This window comes from Solea solea, chromosome 6, assembly GCF_958295425.1.
Source record: "Solea solea chromosome 6, fSolSol10.1, whole genome shotgun sequence".
NCBI lineage: Eukaryota > Metazoa > Chordata > Actinopteri > Pleuronectiformes > Soleidae > Solea > Solea solea.
In genome coordinates this window covers 3,020,537-3,042,371 of record NC_081139.1, presented here as the reverse complement: position 1 = coordinate 3,042,371, position 21,835 = coordinate 3,020,537, and the positions used below count along the sequence as shown (strand labels likewise).

Here is a 21,835-nt window from a genome sequence, read left to right as displayed (position 1 = left end):
TAGTTTCTCACTATAAATGCTCATTTAACACAGTGTCAACATATTATTAAATTTGACTGGCACATTCCATAAATGCAAAGACTTCTGTGGTTGTTTACGACTTCGAGATAAGATAAGACACTTTTATTGGTGACACAATCGTTAAAATTTAAAGGCAGGGTTGGAGCGCCTGGGCAAGTTGGTGCAGACTTCCTTCCGAAGCCACGCCTCCGGAGCACAGGAAGGCGCTACAACACGGATTCACGAGCGCCGCGCAGCATCGGTAACGTTTCGGTACTTTTTGGTGAGGCTTTGTTTTTTTTTGGATACTTGTTTAATTAACAACGTGATGATGAAAAACAGCAAAGACTCTCAAAAGTTCACAGTTAACCTGCCTGTCCAGTTGAAACAGAGCCACCATGTCATCACTCTGCAGCCCTTTCTGGGCTTTGAGTCATCGCCACCGTTCAAACGCAGCAGCACCGATGTTCACTCTGGTCGTGGATCGCTCTGCATCAGCCTCAAGAAAAAGGCTGAGTGTCCAATTGACCTAATCCACCTAATATTGCATGTTTTTGGACTGTGGGAGGAAGCCGGAGAACCCGCAGAAAACCCACGCACACACGGGGAGAACATGCAGGAAGGCCCTTGTTCCAACCGGGGCTCAGACCTGGGGCAAATTGCTGCAAAGGCAAGAGAACTAACCACTACTGGTTTTATTAAAAAAAAAAACTTAATTAAATGTAAAACAAAGGGGAATCATTCGGAGTTGTTTATAGGTTATTACTTGTATTGGTCCAGCCCCTGAACTAAAAAAAAAAAAGCTTGCACACTACCTTTAATATTAAAAACAGTTTAGTTTTTTTTTAAAAAAAAGAAAAGAAAAGAACTGTAGCTTAGTTAGTCAAACAACATGACTGCCTCTAATTTTTTCCAGGATGTATTATGGTCCAAGAAGAGAAGGCAACAAATTCCCAATTGGCTGCAGATGACTGAAGTCTGTCTCCACCCACAGACTCAGCACAGGCTGCTCAGCTGATTTGGTTTAGTTGTTAGCAACTGTGCTAATCTACAGACTTAAGCCATTCCTGGCTCCGTGGAAAAATACAGCAGGGAAGTGGCTGGCGATACCTTGGACATTTTTTCTTTTTTTCTTCATCTTTTTCTTTTTTTCAAGTGAGGCAGGCAGCATGGTGCGCGGACCAATCCGGCAGTGATCAGAGCGCAGAGGAGCCGAGAGGAAACAGGCTTTTGTTGCTGTGAAAACCCGGGCTGAGAGGAATACTCATCACTTTTGCTGTTGCTGTGACCAACTCTCGTGGGAGTGGGGCTTCGTCATGGAGGGGTAAGTACCCGGGTTTCTTTTTGTTTTTACCCTGAAAAAGCATCACTTTGGCTGCGCTCCAATGTGCGCAGCTCTCTCTCTCTCTCCCCCTCTCTCCCCCCCTCTCTCTCTTTCTCTTTCATTGGCACATACCGACGAAAACTTTCCACTCCTCGTCATCTCGTGCGACCTCAAGTTCACCAAACACAACGACCAAATTCACTTGTAGCAAACAATTAAAGAAACAATCGGCGCGTGTGGCACAAAAAGATAAAACAAAAAGCCATGTAGTGTGTGTGTGTGAGAGGAGGTGGATTTCAGTGTTAATGCTTCTTTTCTTTCTTTTCTTGTCTTATTCTATCTGTCTTTGAATGTGTCAAGGGAATTTATGGGAGGAAACAGCCTTGATGTTCCCAGTCCAGATAGCAAGTTGGTGAAGAAGACTCAACTGCTGGACCGTGGCCAATGGGCGAGCAAGTTGGAGTTCCTACTGGCTGTGGCAGGGACCCTGGTTGGGCTGGGAAACCTCTGGAGGTTCCCCTATTTGTGCTATAAAAATGGGGGAGGTAAGCAGGAAGTGGACTGAAAGCAAACAAAAACCAAAAAAATCCTTGTTTGACATTTAAGTCAAACAACTGCACTTTCATTGTTAATGCAATGCAAATGTGTGGGATAACCTTGTACACACACACATGACAAACTGCCTTTTTTGTATTTTATTAAAGAGGACACAGCCTCATGTACTGCAGGGAATAATTTAACGAGAACAAAAAAAACGCCTTCATATCTTAAGGCCACACTCTGTGATATGTCGATCCTGTATCTGAGTTTACAAAAGATGTAAAAGGATAAAATAAGTTTTTCCTTTCAAAAAATGTGGCTGATGCTGTGTTCACACTTTGATGTTTACGAACACACGTAAAAATTGGAGACAGGGGCCGGGGAGGGCAGAAGAAGAAGAAGAAGAAGAAGGTGTCGCACTCTTTGGCCTCAGATGCCTTTTTCTTGACAGTTATAGACAATGATTTGACCCTTTGCCCCCTTCACCGATCACATGGTCTACAAGCATGTGCTAAGGTCTGGATTTGGAAGACCTAACAATGGGGAAATCTAAATGTGGAAAATCTAAAATGAGAGAAAATCAGATACCCATGTTATGTGTGTGTGTTGTTTTTCTTTTGTTGTAAAATTTTGACTTATGAGTAAAGAAAATGTTTGATTCATCGTGTGCGATGTAGCCACAGATGAAGTGTTTTGGTTTGTCACACTTGTCATGTTTCTCTCAGGTGCATTTCTAGTTCCATATGTCTTGTTTCTGCTCGCTTGTGGTATCCCCATGTTCCTCCTGGAGACGGCCATGGGACAGTTTACATCTCAGGGATGTATCACCTGCTGGAGGCACTTCTGCCCCCTGTTTGAAGGTCAGTGTACCGTGTAGAAACTCCTCATATTATACGTTGGAGATCAGTGTGTAAAGATGTTAATATTTAGGATGTACAAAATAGATGTTATGAAGGAAGTGTGTCACCCATGGTTGGTGCTAATAACAAGAGGTTGGGGGGCAAATTGATCATGGGAATGGTGATTTTTGCTCTGTGGTTTTTGGATAATATGCTGTAAGGATGTACGGGGTCAGGGTATTTTATATACCTACACGTAACGTAAAGTTAATCTGCACCAAATAATCAATAAAAACCTATATAGTATGTCATTTGTGCCACTAGGCGTCTCGCAACCAAAACAACAACTCATTTTCGATAGAGCTGAAACGGTTACTGGATCGTTTCATCGGTTTGAAGCTTTTTTTATGATTAAAACAAGATTTCTGATTGTTTCAGCTTCTTAAATGTGAATATTGTCTTCGTATCTTTGCTCCATATAACAAAGAAACCGTTTTGGACAAAAACAAGACATTTGAGAACGTCATCATTTCCAGGTTTGACAAACAACGATCGAAATATAAAAAAAATAGTCGTTAGTAGTGGGAGAAGCATGGGCTCATGGGAGTTGTTGTCTAGGTGGTGGGAGGGCCTCGGCAATGAGTATTTATAATAATACCTGTAGTGGAAAAATACACAGAGTGAAAAGAGAAAGCAAAAGACCACACACTGGTACTTTACTTCCTCACTCGTGTTTGTTTATTAAAAGGCGACGATAAAAGGGCAAAATGGTCCATTACCTTGAATGGGAAATACAGAATAATTGGAAATGTGCACTAACTCAACGTAATATATTATATTAAGACCTTTTATTGTATCAGTGTCAAATCTCAAATTGTTTGCCTTTGGTTCTAATGATTTATTATCAGTGCAGTGCTTCGTTTTCCCCGAGCACGGTGGATGTTTTTGATGTAGTGTCAAAATACTAATACAACTTAATACCATTGTGCCTGGAGATTAAGCAGAAAGTGATCCTTATGACAGGCATGTATACACCAGTATGCAATCACAAGCTGCTGGGCATGTTTTTATAGTTGTTGTTGTTGGGTTTTCTTTTTTTTTTAGTCGTCTAACCTGTTAATAATTTTACAATGGGCTTCACAAAAAAAGAATAAACCCCCCCAAAAAGAGACGACGCACACACAGATGCTCAGGGATTACTCAATGCCCTGAAACAAAAACCAGAAAACCAGGTTTCTTTCAACCAGAAAACCAGGTTTTGATTCCAGGTGGCTGTACAAAGCATTTACTATCGTGGAAAATTAGTGAGTGAGGCCATTTCAACAGCTGACAGCAGTACAGGTTGATGATGGATGGGATGACTGATGATAATAAAACACGTGCATTTTAAATAATCAAACATATCAAACATTAGCTTTAGGCTTAGGTCAGTAATGCATCCACAATCTATTTTCAGCTTCTTGTTTGATTTAACATTCAAATAAATAAACATTAATGAAGTCCTTAATTAACTCGCAGGCTCATGGTCTTTGTTCTGCAGAAAAAGGAGGATTCAAAGGTCTTGAGGGCTGGCTGCAGTTAGGAGGTGGTCTGATGGTGCAGTAGCAGGTGGACATTGACCACCAGGACTGGTCAGACCTGACAGTCTGACACACAGAGATGCAATAGACTGCACTGTATATAAAATGTAGATAACATTTACGTTCTCCTAAATAGGAACCCACAATACAAAATTGACATCATGTTCTATTTAAAACCTTGAAATCGCCAACCTCTTCTCATCATCATGATAATCTGGCCGCCTGGATTTATATCGGTTTTATTGGCTGTAGAATTAGTCAAAAATGAGTGCTTCTGTCTGCTTTTACCACGGCAACGTTCCCTTTCGATATCTGGCAGTTATTCAACCGTTATTCAACCGTTTAGGAATCACGGCACTGAGAAGCTGACGTCACAAACGTGCAACGCGCCAATGAATCTTGGTCTGTGATTGGACGGTCGTTCCGCACAAGTCCTGAGGTTCTACTGTAATTAGGCGCGAAGCTCGATTTCTCGGCTTTCCGGCATCCATCCATCCATCCATCCATCCATCCGTCTTCTACCACCCACATGAGGGTCACGCACAGTGCTGTGCCAATCTCAGCTGACATAAGGTGAAAGGCGGAGTCACACCCTGGGCAGATAGTTTTATTTATTTTCTAGATTTCAAAAACGGTCTAGAAGTTACGGTAATGAGAAGTATGCATGCCAAATTCTGTCGGCGACAACAGGAATGGTAACAGACGTGGTTAACTTCTCAGAAAAAAGGTTAACTGATGTTATTAATCATCTTTGCTGGAGCACAATTGCTGCCCTGCTCAGGAGACAATTATTCACACTCGCAGATCCTAATTTTTCTCCTCCTCTTGGATATTTTGGAGAGGGTTAGTGAGGTCTTCCAGTTTAAACCTGCATGTTGAAGCGCTGTCAGCTGTGTTATACAACAGACTGGACTTGTTTGACCTGCCTGACCGGCCACCTACCAAGGTTCCTTCAGGCAAAAACATGGCTGTGCACCTGTATCTCCCATAGTGGCCAACCTACTGTAGGTAGAAAGCAGAGGTCAGTGGATGACACCTCAAGATCAAGATCAAGATCAGAACACAGGAGCTGGAACACTTTACAGACCACGTCAAAAACAACACCCTGGCCTTCTTGGATTGTGCTGTGCACTTGCTGTTTGACTCCCACCATCCACTGGAGCACAAACTTGGCATCATCAGAACCTCTGCACCACCGGGCAACTATCATACCCACAACCAAGGCAGGAGAGACACAAGGAACAGAAAACACATCAGGAGAACCTCAAAACCTGTCGTTACCCAAACTGGGCCGTCATCGAAACTATCGAAAAGCAGAACATCCGACAAAGAAGAGGACAGCAACAGACAGAACAACATTGCTATTCCGTTTATCGCTGGAGTCTCTGACAAACTCGGGAGGATCTTCAACAAACACAACAATGTCTTATTCAAAGCTTTGAAAACAAAACTTTATTTTTTAATTTCTGTCAATAACCCCAGGGATTGTAACTCGGTGCGACTCGCCTCGGCACGGCAAGTTTATTTTGCTTTTCCATTAGCTTTTCCACAAGTGAGCTGAGCCGATGCTATGCGTGACGTTTTCAGAATGCCGTCCACTGATTGGTCAAGAGTGTCGTCACAACTGTAGATAGTTAAATAGACTTAACAATCCTGAAAACGTGGCTTAATCTCCCACATTGAGCAAAGGACATGTCTAAAATCATGTCATCATTTAACAGAGGAGTCTGCTGTATTTAGCTATTTTGATAGTAGAAGCCAAGTTTTCCAGATCAGGTGCAGATTGTGTGCTTTAAATGAAAGCTGTCAGTCAATGAGGAACCCCAGATACTATAGCTGGAAACTAATTCTATTGATTTGGCTTGAGTGGTGAAGATCGACGGAATATTTTCTGTTGCCTGACATGAATTAGAGAAAACCCTGGCTTTGGTTTTCTCTGCATTTAAAACCAGTTTCAGTTTCTGAACAATGCTTAAGGCCGACTATAAAAACCTGAAATCCTGTGATATGGAATGGTTTTGAGACTTGTTATAAATGTAGGCCAATTTACTGGTGAGTAACTCGCAGCTACGCTCACTGCAAGTAGCCCAACTCCCATCACTGCTTATTTTTAACCCGCTCTGACCCTTGCACCTGCTGATCTTTGACCTCTCCAAGCATTGTCACACTGTGGTGTCTTTCATCCTTTCATGGCATCATTTTATAACCATTTTACGTTTTAAATTCTAGATGGACATGCATTGCCAAGCATAATTGTTTATTTATTCAAGCAATAAGCATATGAGGAAACTCTAAAACGCCTACTCAAAAGTAAGCCTTTAATATTATTTTAAAATATCAGAAACAAACATTGTCACAATATACCAATAATGTAAAGTATGGGCAAGAATTGTTCAGAGCCCTTTTGTGTATTTTCAGCATTGTTTCTTCTGCTTTTTTCCCCCCAACATAAAAAAAAGAACCTAACTGCAGCAGAAGTGTGATGTCTAAAACGTTTCCTGTTTTGAAGGGAAGTTAGACTCTACACTGAACTGAATCAGACACGCCGTATTGCTGACGGGACTTGATTTGACAAAGACTGTTTTGTATTTATTTATTCTTGCCATGTGCTTGTAAGGATATGTCTTAACAACAATGGACTTCAGTATGAGACGTTTGGGAGATTCATTGGCTGTAGGTTCTACTCTGTTCTACTCCACTGCTGTATCAGTTGTGATAATCGACACTAGGGCTGTGCAACAGTGAGGAAAATCAATATCCCCATATTTTTGGGGATTTTGCCAGTAGCAATAATTAGCGATATTTTGCAATCCTCCAAATTGTGTTTGTACAACCATCGAAGGCCTGGTCTAAATGTACTATTATCTCTTGTTAATAGTATATTAGATGTTATACATCTAGATAGTATATTAGATGTTTGTCTTGAAATAACTTGTTCAAGAAAAACAGGTCTCATTTATTAACTTAAACTTACTCATTTAAAATGTTGCACAATGACCAACAAAACCTATATTTAACTGACACTTCCCTCTAATGTAAACAATACTCGTCATATTTGAACTACAAGGAATTAACATAAGACTATGGATACACATTTAACTGCTGCCAAAGTTTCTTGAGTGGTTTTCTTGTCGGTACTTCGCTGGCTGGTCGTGGTCGACCGCTGACCGCCAAAGCTTTTCATATTCTTAATATTCTGTGCGGTGGTTAATTCACAGATGGTGAAACTAATTTGTCGTCGCGCTGTCTTTGACGGCAACCGCTTTCCGACATAGTTCGCAGATTGGCGAGTGACGACGATCCACATTTAGCTATTAAATCTAACGACGTGGATTCCGAGGCGGGTAGAGTTTGTGTTTTGTCTCCTGGCGCTGTTTGTTCACTCCTGTTTAACTTCAGCCATGCATGCAGCTACGTGAGCTTGGTTTGTTGTTGTTGTTGTTGTTGTGAAGCGTGGACACGGCATGTGTTCTCAACACGCCGGACATGTCTGTCCTATTTGGTCGTCCATATAACAGATGATATCACCAAGGAAAGAACAAATTTAGAAGCACATGGAAAAGTTTTGGTCTCTTGAACATTGGGTTCTTTTGAAATCTACAATTCTACAATGTCATTTCAGTCTTGAAAAAAGAAATCTGAACATTTGAAAAGGAACGGTGATAAATTCAATACATTTATTTTAATACATAGAACAGTATGTTTAATTTCATTTGAAGGCTCTTGACATTCCATGCAGGTTACCCACCATTACCCACCTGAACAATAGATATTAGGTACACGTTATAGGTCAAAAGGTCAAATTCGCCTGGTCTTTTACTTTTTTTTATTAGTACAACAACTAGCAAATATTCTATTGACTACTTTACTACATTGTCTCATGGAAAAATTCACGAGGTTAGTGATTAATCTAATTTAGCTGCCAAATAGCAAAAACTATTTGTCTAAAGACCAGTTATGAAATACAGTTTTTTTTGGTAAGTAGATTTAAATATGCTAAAGCTTACATCTGTGTATTTTATGTGTGTGTATACACCCTATATTTGGTGTGTTTTCTAGTGTTTACTCTGAAGAATGGGAGATAGTAGATGACCTATATTTAAATGCTAATTTATGTGAGTTATGGATATGCCTTGTTTGCTAACCAAGGTAGCCAGCTAGCTGTTCTGACTATGGACTGTGGGTCGACTTACGTAAGGCCCTGGTATACTTCCGCGCACAGCCCGCGAGGACCCAACGTGCACTGTGCACATGACGTGAATTGCGTCATAAATGCGCAACGGGCAGGCTACGCATGCAGCCCAACTTTTGATGCTGTGCGCAAAGAGCGCTTTGGGTGCGCGTGGGACAGTGCACGCGCAAACTGAACTTCCTCCCCACCAGTAGGTGGAGTATAAGCCCCGCTCACCAAGCAGAAAAATGATCTCAACAACAGAAGAAGACGAAGTCGCTAAGGATAGTCCTCAGAGCCTCAACCTGGTGACCCTTGAACCGACTGACACCCCAACTCCCCTGCCTGGACAGACCTTTCAGCTGAGAAACAGATGTGTCTGAGGGAGCTCTAGCATCGCTCTCTTCTTCTTTGGTAGGAATGCGTCCTGTTTCCTGCGTCCAGACTTGTACCGCCACCCGATGGTGAAGTGAGAAACTACAGGATCCTGACGAGCTGGAGTATACCGAGAGAGTCCGAGATATGCGGCATGTTCACAGAAGTATACCAGGGCCTTAATGTTTTGTGTCACCTGTTTAAGTGTATTCTGTAAGTGTAATGTGCTCTACTAATAATAAATAATGATATATTCCTTTTTAGTGTGTGATTGAAGCCTTGGAGAGGAATACATTCATAGCCATACATTTTAATGTGTGGTAAATTCCCAGCTGATTTTTGAATGTAAAAACATGGTGAAAATGCCTAACATGAGGTCACTTTTCATTCATCATTTATCTGACTGTGTAATCGGCAACATTGATTACAGTTTTTCTCAGTCGCTTTGGTGCTTTCCGCACATCACTATTAACATTTGCACAGCAGTTTGTGCATTGCTCAAAACAATTAGTGCAAACTGCAAAAACCTAGTGTATAACCTGCAAAAGCATGTCACTTGCACAAAATGGATAGTCCATTCCTCAAAAGCAAGTCTTCATGTCAATGAATCTGCCAGTGTCATCAAAATGAGAAGTCTTGACACCATCGTTTATGAACAACATAGTCAAATGGCTTTGTCAAGTTTTCATTATGACACTTTATTCTCTCAGTGTTTTCCAGTGCAAAAAAAAGGTCAGAACTCGGTGACACTACGTGAAAATGCTCAAGACAGCACTTTACACTACTTGTACAGCCATTTGAAAACTACAGTAAAGTTACACTTCGCTGTAGTTAGGGGAGTAAGTGAGTACAAGACACTGAATACGTACATTTCACATTTTTACTGTATATGCTCTTTGCAATTCTCCAGCATTGTGCAAAAGAAAAATACACTACAGTCGCTTATTTAGAACAAACATAAGAAACACCCTTTTGGTAGAGCTGTGCACAAATGTGAACAATATTACAGTACATATTGTAACTGAACATAGGTAAATCATTCTGGTAAATCATTCTTTTCATCTACATCACAATACAATACAATATCTCCTGCAGTGGCGAATCCACCCTCTGCATGACTCTGCTGTGATGTCGTCACATGCTGCATCCATGGCTGCTAGCTAGAGACATTTCCAGGAATTTGCTTGAGAGAATTTGATAACTATTTCAACAATTTTGACTCTGAGCAAATGATAATGTTATAAAACAGCAGAGAATTGTATGGAAGCAACTGATACATTGGCAATTTGTTGAGAGGAAGGAGAAATTGCTTCTATGATGTGCACAAATGACTAAATGTTGTGGAGGTTGAACTAATAGTTACGAGAATTTTCATTCTGATCTGAGAAAAGCACCAAAGTGACTGAGAAAAACTGTAAAATCATCTCTTACAGTCTCTATGAGCACGTTGCCTTACTGCTCATCAAATGTAATCAGCAGAACGGAGTTTCAGAAATGGAGAGAGTGGAAAAAAAAACGTGCGTTTGTCCGTGTTCTAATAAGGATCTCAGCACAGAGAGACACAGTTTGATGATTTTAAAAGCGTGAGGGGAAAAAAACTCGACAATCGACTGTTTTCCAGTGAGCCTGCGTACTGCAGCTTTAAGTGTTTGTCTTGTAATGCAATTCAGAAGATGTCTAAACTGTGAAAACTGAATGTCCGACGCCACTTACAGTAAGTACCCATGCATGGTGCAGTGTATTTGGTTGAGTGATGATGAGTTCCTGTCTCACTGCATTCATCTAAACTCACTTTAAAATGTGCTTCATTGAGAAACAACTGGAAGTGGCAAACCACCAGAAGTTCTATTATTATTATTATTGCAAGTCTCACGCTCACGAACCTTAGTGTGCACCGAACAGCCAACATTTCAGTTTCAAAGCATCTGTCAAGTTGGCTTTATCCATGTACAGTTGTTGTCATTTAAACTGTTTTAATAGATAAAAGCTTCCATGATTAAATGTACTTTTGTAGACTCTTTTTTTTTTTTCAGTCTTACCTTGTGCCACACAATAAGTCTCTTATGTGGACAATTTAATAGAATCTGTAGCAAAAATGAAATTCACTGCATATAAAAATATATGGATTAAGGTAAAGCAGAACATGAAGTTAAAAGAGAGAGTTAAATCTCCAGTGCACCATGGTTTTATTATCAAATATAAATGATTAGAGAGTAAATTATATACTATAAAACTAACACTCAATCAAAATTCAGTCTTTTAAGACATGTTTTTTCATTATAGGCTATCATGATATACACACAGTAACTTAAATTTGCCAAATTCGCATGAATGCAATGAGCTATTATCATTTAGATAATGTGGTTTTGCAGTGAGCTGACATTTCCGGACCAGTTTTGGTTCACATGTCTACAGACATTGCAAATCATTATGACAGAGTTGAAAGCACTTTGCGTGGGGATCAGGAAACAGGGGGTGTTGTTAACCATTTCCTGGCAATGAATGAGGTTTAGGCACAGTGAGTAATCAATGTTGTTTTCTGTAGCCCTTTACATCACCCATAATGTACACACAGTGCTTTACATAACAAAAAAAACCCCAATAAATCCAAGCTGAACCATCAGGTAGCCGTCATAGGTTGTTGTGTTTGCGGTCTTTGTAGTTTAAGTCCCTCCCACTTTTCACAGTTTCCAGGTACATGAACAAGAGTATTTTAACCATACATAGGTGTCGTGATGCGTACTGTACCTCGAGTTTCACTGAGCTGTTTGTTTATTTGCACAAATGAAATGAAGCCTTCCACAGATACTGTAAAAAGGTAAGAATACTCCTTGTAAAGGTGCTCAAACGTATCAAGTGTCTTTGGGGAGATGAGTTTTGGGCATTTTAACAGTGTCCCAATTTGTCAACATGTGACTCACTTGTGTCTCCCTGGGTGGGTGACCTTGATGTTCTGTGGCAGACAGCCACAAGGCCATAAGTAAGCACCAAGCTTAAAGTTTTCTCATTAGATAAACAACAGCTGAATGCCCGAGGCTGACAGTCACAGTATCCTTGACAACACACTGTCCCGGAGTTTTGTCCCATAGTAAACTCCAGATGTACATTGTCCACGCTGCTGATGTACTATATGACTATTTGTATCTACTTCACGACTGCATTAGTAGAAAAGATTAAAACCTACACTCACTGGCCACTTTATTAGGTACAAGACAACTAATAAAGTGGCAGGAGTGGCACACGATGTGGTCTTCTGCTTCTGTAAGCCCATCTTCTTCTTCGTCGTGATTTATTTAGGGTTACTGTTATCTTTTTATCATTTCAAACACATTAGTGATTCTCCTCTGATCACTGCCGCTCACTGGATAGTACAGTTTCTGAAATACTACTATAATACTGGCACCCAACTACCAAGCCAAGTTCAAAGTCACTTAAATGACCTTTTTCCCCCCACATGTGGTTGCTCAGTTTGAACTTCAACCGGTCATCTTGACCACGTCTACAACACTAAATACATTTAGTTTCTGCCAAGTAATTGGCTGATTACATATTTGCAAACAGGTGTACCTAATAAAGGGGTTTCATATGTAGCATTGACATAAGTGTTTTTTTTTAAGGTAAATAATACATAAACAGAATAAAAAGTGAATTTGCTGGAGGTACTTTCACATTGATTATAATAAAATAACATGTCTTATTAAGAGTTATTAAGTTATGAGAAGAATTACAGGTCTTTCTATAAACAACAACAGCAAAACAATCCCATGCTTATAACAAAAGGACAAACAAACAACAACAAATCACAAATTATTCCCCATCTACATGTTTTCCCCTGTGCCACGGCACTCGCCCTTATGTAAGATCACATTACATGAACGTGTTACTGGGTAATTCCCCCCGGGTGAGGAGAGGAAACTCGACACTCACAGTTTGGGATTAAAGCATGCTGATCTATGCTGCACCTGCCTCCAGTCAATCCATCAGCGTCAGAGCAGCGGGAATGTCTTTGTCTCTATTATATAGCATTACCTTTGCTGCGACATTTGAATAACACAGGGTCGACTTGTCTCTACAGGTATTGGTTATGCTACCCAGGTGGTGATTGCCTATGCTGCTGTGTCATACATCGTCATCCAGGCATGGGCCTTCTTCTACCTCTTCTCATCGTTCAGCGCTGAGGTTCCGTGGGCCAGCTGCAGAAACACCTGGAACACAGGTAAACAACATGTAGGCAAATACAGAATACAAAAAAATGATCCATGTGCATGCATAGGTATACATATATATATACATACGTGCCTTTGAGCTTTGATTTTTGAATAAACACAGAAATACAAGAATTTCTACTGATTGTTATTATATTATTATTATTACTATTATTATTATTATTATTATTATTATTGATATTATTATTATTATTATTGTTATTAATAATAATAATAATAATAATGATGCTGATGGTGATGATGATGACGATTATTATTATTATTATTATTATTATTATTAATAATAATAATAATAATAATAATAATAATGTATTCTAGATTGGGTTAATAATAGATCGGTGATTGGTTTCACAGTCATGTGCAAAAAAGAAGACAAATACATTAATTAAATCACCTTGGACAGACCTTCTCATTCAGTGCTTTTTTCTGTTTTTATTACATTGTACATTGAATATGTTTCACTATGAAGAACCTAAAATAGGTGATGACATGTTCATGAGGTGGTCACCTGGAATGCTTTTCCAATGACCCTTGAAGGAGTTCCCAGAGGTGCTGAGCACTTGTTGGCTGATTTGCCTTCACTCTGCGGTCCAACTCATCCCAAACCATCTCAGTTGGGTGTAGATTGTGGAGGCCGGGTCATCTGACTCAGCATTCATATAGCACATACCCTGGAGGAGGTGTGTTTGGGGTCTTTGTCTTGTTGGAAAAACAAATGATGATGCCGCTAAGCGTGAACCAGATGGGATGGCATTCCACTAGTCTAACGTCCAGTCTTTGTGTTTCTTGGCCCAAGCAATTCTCTAGTTCTTCCACTTCTCGTTCTTCCTCAGTCGTGAGTTCTTTGCGGCGATTCAACCATGAAGACCTGGTTTGAAGACCACAGTCTCCTCTGAACAGTTGATGTTGAGATGTTTGCTACTGTGAACTCTGTGAAGCATTTATGTGGACTCTTAATCTGAGGTGCTGTCTTTACTGTTTCTGAGGTTCTGGTGAAGTTATCTTATCCTCTACAGCAGAGGTAACTCTTGGTCTTCCTTTTCTGGGACGGGTCCTCATGAGAGCTAGTTTTATCGTAGCGAAGATGGACTGACTTTTATGTCTTAAATGGTTGAATGGTTGTCTCAATATGTGGCCCTGCAATGGACTGGCAACCTGTCCAGGGTGTAACCCTGCCTATCGCCCCACGTCAGCTGTGATTGGGGTGGAGTGGCTCAGTGGTTAAGACCGGTACACTGTGTGAAAGACATTATGGTTGCAATGGTTGCAAGTTCGACTCCACCCCTGGCTGATTGTACTCAATTCCATTGTAAGTCGCCTCCTGTGGAGGATAAAGTGTTATAAAATGGATGGATGGATCTTCATGTCTTATAGTAATGATGGATTGTTGTTTTTCTTTCATTAGTCGAGTGGCTCTTCCCATAATATGGATTAGAACAGTAGTCAAATTTGTTGTACAGAAGTGTGAACCAACTCTAAGTCATTATTATTACATTACATGTCATTTAGCAGACGCTTTTATCCAAAGCGACTTACAAGGGAATTGAGTACCAGCCAGGGGTGGAGTCGAACTTGCGACCATGATATCTTTTGCACACAGGGTACCAGTCTTAACCACTGAGCCACTCCACCCCCTAAGTCTGTGTAACACAACTGATCTCTGGTCTCAAACACATTAACAAGGCGACTAATTCCACAAATGAACTCTCGATACCTCATGCACCCGATTAAAGGAATACCTGAAGTTTGCAAAGGTACGGTGGCCTGGAAGACAAAGCAAACCAATATTAAGAAGTGTGTGAAACATTCAGCATTTGAATCTAGAATGGAAAGCCACAAAGAATCTAGAATAGAAAACAAATTCTATTTGTGTACTTAAGTGATCTTTTAAAGTTTTGACGTTGTCTGTTTTACAGTTTTTCTCAGTCGCTTTGGTGCTTTTCTCAGACATTTGGTCATTTGTGCACATCATAGTAGCAATTTCTCCTTCCTCTGAACAAATTGCAAATGTATCAGTTGCTTTCGTACAATTCTCTGCTGTTTTTAACATTATTATTTGCTTATGTTATGTCAGTCAAAATGAACTATACTTATGGACGAATAGTCGTTCCCAATGAAACAGGATTGTCTGGATGTGCCAGAATGATTTACCTATGTTCAGTTACAATATTTACTGTAATATTGTTCACATATGTGCACAGCTCTACCAAAAGGGTGTTTCTTATGTTTGTTCTAAATAAGCGACTGTAGTGTATTTTTCTCTTGCACAATGCTGGAGAATTGCAAAGAGCATATACAGTAAAAATGTGAAACGTACGTATTCAGTGTCTTGTACTCACTTACTCCCCTAACTACAGCGATGTGTAACTTTACTGTAGTTTTCAAATGGCTGTACAAGTAGTGTAAAGTGCTGTCTTGAGCATTTTCACGTAGTGTCACCGAGTTCTGACCTTTTTTTTGCACTGGAAAACACTGAGAGAATAAAGTGTCATAATGAAAACTTGACAAAGCCATTTGACTATGTTGTTCATAAACGATGGTGTCAAGACTTCTCATTTTGATGACACTGGCAGATTCATTGACATGAAGACTTGCTTTTGAGGAATGGACTATCCATTTTGTGCAAGTGACATGCTTTTGCAGGTTATACACTAGGTTTTTGCAGTTTGCACTAATTGTTTTGAGCAATGCACAAACTGCTGTGCAAATGTTAATAGTGATGTGCGGAAAGCACCAAAGCGACTGGGAGTGCTGGTTTGCACTTGCACACACCGTACAAAGAATCTAGAATAGAAAACATACTCTATTGTGTACTTCATAATCCCTTATGTGATCTTTTAAAGTTTTGACGTCGTCTGTATTCATTTACAATGTTGAAAGAGTTGAAAACAATGGAAAGACATTGAATGAGAAGGTGTGTCCAAACTTTTGACTGACAGATAGATAGATAGATAGATAGATAGATAGATAGATAGACAGACAGAGATAACTACTTTTGTTTATCTAATATGAATTTTTTTTTATATCACCTGTTTTGTTTTTTTCTCAGAGTCTTGTGTTGAATATGATAAAACAAATTTGTCCTCCAACTGGACAGAAAACGCAACAACACCTGCAACAGAATTCTGGGAGTAAGTGTAATTCACACCTGTCTTACTTTATAGCTGACTTTTTTCACAGGCGGTGGATTGGACTCTGTCAATCTTGTGTTTGTGTTGTCCTGTGTTACGGGAAGCCACAGTTTATTTTAAAGAGCATTCTTCGCGGTCACTGGTGAGCCTCTAATGACTTACTTTAACTCTGCGGTTCCCAGTGTCGGCAACTCATGCACGAGAGGAAAAATACTGGAGTTAGATCCACTGGAAGGTGAAGAAAAAAGAAAAAAGAAACACGTAATGAGTCATAAAAGTAAAATATACATTGAAGCATTTATGCTATGAAACGATCCATGTCCCACCTTTTAGAGTTATGAGTGAGTTTAATGAAGCTGCTAAGCCGCTGTTCCTTCCTCACATTGTCTTCAAACGAGTTTATAGCAACTACCGGCTCACAAACCAGTAATTATCACGAGGCAGCAGAGCTCACTGGTCTCGGAACCTTCTCCTCTCCATCTGATTGAATCTGAACAGGTGTCTTCAGGTGTTGCAGTTAAGCCGATCATAATACATTTAATTTGTGTAGTTGTCTAAACCCCGTGACGACATGCTTCACAATGAAGATGCAAGAAAAACATCATTAGACACACAATATGATTTTCTCACCTGAAGCACAAGAATCTGGATCTGTGCAAACATAATCTTCCTGTTTAAACCTCATTATCCCTAATTATGCTTTCATACCACAAAGGTATTGTTTATTTATTTATTGATTTACTACGGCATTTCTTTCTTTCTTTTTTTAAAAAAAAAAAAAAACAAAACCTTACAGATATTTTACATATATATTTAAAATGTTATTGTCTTTGGGGGGGGGGGGGGGGGGGGAGTATCAGTCGAGCAGGATAATATGTCTCATCCATTTGTGCAAACAGAGTTTTGTGGTGAGCAGTAATAACATAATGGCGGTATCATTTTAAGCTGTCTCCGGTAACTCATCCCTCTGCCATCGGAGCCACAGGTTTGAAAACCTCTCCCGTTTATGTGCATACGCTTGGGTCAGAGTTTCCCCAACAACTTGGCATAGAACGTAGTGTACACGCCTTCTTTTTGTGCTTCATAAATGAGGTCTTTTTTTTATGAAATATCTATTGAAGGTAAGCGGCTTTACTTTCATAGAGTTGGCTTATTCTAATTTGTGAGTGAAATTACACACAAATCGTGTTATTTATTCACTCCTCTTCAACCTCTTTATCCTCCACATGAGGTGAGGGGTCTCACCCAGGACAGGTTGCCAGTCCATCCATCACAGACCCACACATAAAGACAAACAACCATTCACTCTCACAGTCACACCTACAGTTTCCAGGTTGCCTAATCCCCAAATCTGCACGTTTGTGGACCGTGGGAATGAAACTGGAGAACCTGTAGAAAACCCACGCACACACAGGGACAGCATGCATGCATCATTTTAATACTCCTTCATTTTAGTAAACAGGGCGATTAGTCACAGCAAAAACTGTTAATATGATGAAAAGGCTTTTATTGACACACATTCTGTTCACATGGCCACTTGCTGCTGCTTCTGTGCTTTCACGCCTTGTGGAAACATTTATTTAAAGGCACATTATCCCACAAGAAGAATAAAGCGTTACCATATATTGTGTAATCGCTCTAGCCACCAGGTTGTCGCGATCATAAGTTCCCAACACACACAACTAGCACTTGATGTAAGATGTAGCAGAAAACACAATGCAGACCAACCTGAACTGAACTTTTTAACATCCATCATTTTTACTTCTTATTTTCATACTATATCGTTTGTGTTTGAAGGTTGAGAGATGACTAAAAATAACACAAAATACACTTTATTGACAAAAAATATTCTAATTTGAGATGCTGAAATCAGATCATTTTTGACATTTACAGTGTCATGTGAAGATGTGTGATTATTAGAACTTGTTTTTCTATGATTGTTAACTGTTTCCTCTGCAAAGCCACCAAACATTAGCTTTTTCACTCAATAATCTTGACTCACTGTCCTCATAACCGTCATTGCTGTTGTTGTTGTTTCATAAACACATGACTCAAAAGTTCTCAGTGTTGTTATCTTGAAACTACTGGCGATAATATTGTATAGCAATGTGTTTGGCAATAAAAATGTGTTTCTTCCTCTTCTTCTTCTTCTTCCTCTTCTTTTTTTAGGCGACGAGTGTTGGGCATATCTCAAGGAATAGAGGAAGTTGGTAGCCTCCGGTGGGAGTTGGCATTGTGTCTCTTGCTGGCATGGATCATGTGCTACTTCTGTGTTTGGAAAGGAGTGAGATCCACCGGAAAGGTTGGCCTTTTTTCCCCCCCCTCTTCCTTCCTTTGGAGGGTGACACACAAGTTTCAGTTTCATTCTACTCTGTTTAATGTAAATAGAGAAATGATTTTACAAAGGTAAACATACTCAGCAACAACCACAGCAAAAGTTGCTTTTTTGAAATGGTTTCATTGCCGTTTCTGATGCAGCACTTCTGTGAGCACATGAGCACAACACAGATTTTACTACAGGGACAGTTAGGTATCATATCATATTCTACTGCATTGTCTCGTATTGTATGATTTCCCCAGGCGCCCAGCAAACACTACATCCACGTCACAAAAACACACAAAACGGAATCCAAACCAACCTGGAGTATGTTCAGTATTCACTACTTTCATCATTTATTTGTGTGTTTAACCCTTAGAACACAGAGCATTTTGGCTGCTTCTTTCCCATCACTATGTTTAAACATACATGTGCAATATAGAGTGTCTTATATCCTTTATTTCAGCACAACCTATAGACAATCTGATGAAACTTTTCTTTCATTTTCACCAACTATATAAACACACCTGAGCAAAAAGTACTCAAAATATTCAAAATCGGATTGAGTTTTTTTTTTTTTTATGTCACTTTATGTTTTTATGAACAAACAGAAAAGAAAACACGTATATTTTGTGACTTCTGCACAATAATTGCTACTTTATATCACGGCTAAAAATGCAATATAAAATGGACCCCCAGGATGTCCATATAAGGAGTTGTATATTATTATTCCCACGGCAAATTACCATGGGTTAAGGGTTAATAAAAATTAATAACAATTCCAAGTCTCCTGTCATTGAAATCTGAAAGATTGTCTCCTTTTCTAAACCTTTTTGACATTTAAGTTGTTGCACTTCTACAGACATATTTATGGATAGTATGTTCCCTTTCTGCCAATAAACCCTCCTACGTTAAATGTTACTGGACGTCCGGTGTTCCTCTAAAGCAGCTGCAGGTGAAGGAATATTCACTGACCCTGCCTCTGTCTCCTGTCGACAGGTGGTGTACTTTACAGCTACTTTCCCATATGTGATGTTGGTGGTTCTGTTGGTTCGTGGAGTCACTTTGCCAGGAGCAATAAATGGCTTAAAGTTCTACCTGTACCCCGACCCAGCCAAGCTGATGGACCCTCAAGTAAGTAAAAAGTCAGCTTTTTTTAAACGTAAGACAAGCCACGTCAGTCAGAGAGAAAATACCCTCGTTTCACGACACGTCCAGGAGAATTCATACAGAACTTTCCACTGGTGACAGTTTGCTAATTTGTGTTTTGGTATGTGCTCAGGTTTGGATGGATGCAGGTTCACAAGTTCTTTTCTCTTATGGGATTTGTCAGGGGAGTTTGACCGCTCTCGGTAGTTACAACCAGTATAACAACGATTGTTACAAGTAAGTGATCTCTGCGTCGCAGCATCTGTGATATTTAGCGTAGTAAAAACACCACATGACCACATATTATTCCTGTATGCACATGAAGCATGAATGTGGGGAATACTGGAGATAGGAAAGTTACTGTAGTAAAATAACTATACTGTCAACAGAAATTGAAAGTGATTATATCATTTTGTTTAGTTTTATTTTTCTCTTCATCTTTCTCTTTCCAGTCATGTAATGAGATGCTAAAGCTGCTTTCTGGTGACATAAAAAATTTAGACAGTTGCCAGTGTTTGTTTTTTTGTCCTGTCTTGGTGTAACATATCAAGTCTTACTGACAGAGAACAGAAAGATCTATCAATGACAAAAGTGATGGAAACATTATTAATATTCAGTTCATGCCAATAGAATCATACAAACACACTGGAAATAAAAACAGCTTTATACCACACTAATATGGCAGTTTTCTTAATCTTCATCATGTGCTGCAGTTTCATTCTCTGTGTAATATTCTCTGGTGTTTTATTTGTTCTTTCCTTAGGGACACTTTTCTTCTTTGCTGTGTGAACGGCATGTCCAGTTTTGTCGCAGGGTTTGCGATCTTTTCCGTTCTGGGCTTCATGTCCCATGAGCAAGGATTGCCGATATCTGAGGTGGCTGCGACTGGTAAGAGACATGTTACAGTATATATTATACACATACACCATGTGATCATTTCATTACACCCCCATGTTTGTGCTGCATGTTGGTTGACTTGAATGTGTAGGGCAGCGGTGTCAAACATATGTCCCACGGGCCAGAACCGGCCCACCAGAGGGTCCAATCCGGCCCACAGGATGAATTTGTGATACGCTATATTTTCCAGTTCCAGACACCTGTGGCTAAACATGTGTGGCTTTGTAGATCCACTGTGATCTGTAAATTATAATGCACTTGTGTAAATCAGAAACTTAAAGGCACTGTGTTGTTAAAATTGCACTTACTCATATATCCAAACCTTGTTTGTGTAGCACGTTTCTTAACAAATGTTCAGTGTTTCTTTACAAAGTGCTGAACAGTTCACAGCAACACTTACATTTTAACAGGAAGAAATCTCTGACAGAACCAGACTCAGGGGAGGGGGACAGCGGAGGGGTGGAGGACAGAATGGGGGGAGAGAGAAAAAAGAGAAGGGGTAACAAGGAGACAACCAAGTCAAAATAAGGCCAAGAGACATGAACCAAGAGCAAAATAACAACCAAACAGATACAGAGGAGAGAGAGACACCAGGAGCAGGACATTGTACACTGAGGCCAAGTTGTCTAACCTCATGTTCAAAGCAAGCGAGAAGAGATTCAGAGGGTTTTTTAAATTGCTCGAGGGTCCGGGCAGCTCAACTGTTCCACAGCTTAGGAGCTGCCCCAGAAAAGACTCCATCTCCCCTGTTTTCTTTAGCCGTGATCTTGGCACGTGTGAGAGCAGCTGGTCAGCTGACCTCAGAGCTCTGCCTGGAGAGAGTGTGTGTGTGTGTGTGTGTGTGTGTGTGTGGCTTCAAGAGCTCTGTCAGGTAAGCAGGTGCCAGTGCCATTGAGACGTTTAAACGTAAATGAAGTAATGGGAGCTTGAAACAGGGAGCCAGTGTAGAGAGGCCACAACAGGAGTGATATGCTCTCTGCGTTTTGTCCCTGTCAAAAGGTGAGCAGCAGCATTTTGGACAATCCTGTAAACGTCCAGTCGAGATGTAATGAAGGCATGAATTGCCCTCTCAGAGTCTTTCAAGGGAAGGTAGACCTTCACCTTAGCAAGGAGCCTTCACTGGAAGAAGCTTGTTTTCACCACTGAGCTCATCTGTTTGGTCCATAATCCTGATTCCTTACAGACGCGTGACACAGTGAACCTTTACGGGCCGATGGCACTGTGATGACCATCTAAGACGTCAGGTTTTCAATTAAAATACAGAAGTGGAGTTAAATAAGTGGATC

At 40.1% G+C, this 21,835-nt stretch overlaps 1 protein-coding gene across 1 annotated transcript in view; it reads left to right on the top strand.

Annotated features, from left to right (window-relative positions):
- Nucleotides 1–989: 989 nt before the first annotated feature.
- The window catches only part of slc6a11a (solute carrier family 6 member 11a), a 29,687-nt gene continuing 8,841 nt past the window's right edge, over nucleotides 990–21,835 (top strand). The window contains exons 1-9 of the mRNA XM_058632807.1: nucleotides 990–1,324; nucleotides 1,685–1,869; nucleotides 2,590–2,724; nucleotides 12,905–13,045; nucleotides 16,105–16,186; nucleotides 18,356–18,488; nucleotides 19,503–19,637; nucleotides 19,786–19,889; nucleotides 20,416–20,540. Of these exons, the coding sequence (XP_058488790.1) occupies nucleotides 1,317–1,324; nucleotides 1,685–1,869; nucleotides 2,590–2,724; nucleotides 12,905–13,045; nucleotides 16,105–16,186; nucleotides 18,356–18,488; nucleotides 19,503–19,637; nucleotides 19,786–19,889; nucleotides 20,416–20,540 (1,048 nt within the window). The 5' untranslated portion in view covers nucleotides 990–1,316. The remainder of the gene's footprint in view (nucleotides 1,325–1,684; nucleotides 1,870–2,589; nucleotides 2,725–12,904; nucleotides 13,046–16,104; nucleotides 16,187–18,355; nucleotides 18,489–19,502; nucleotides 19,638–19,785; nucleotides 19,890–20,415; nucleotides 20,541–21,835) is intronic.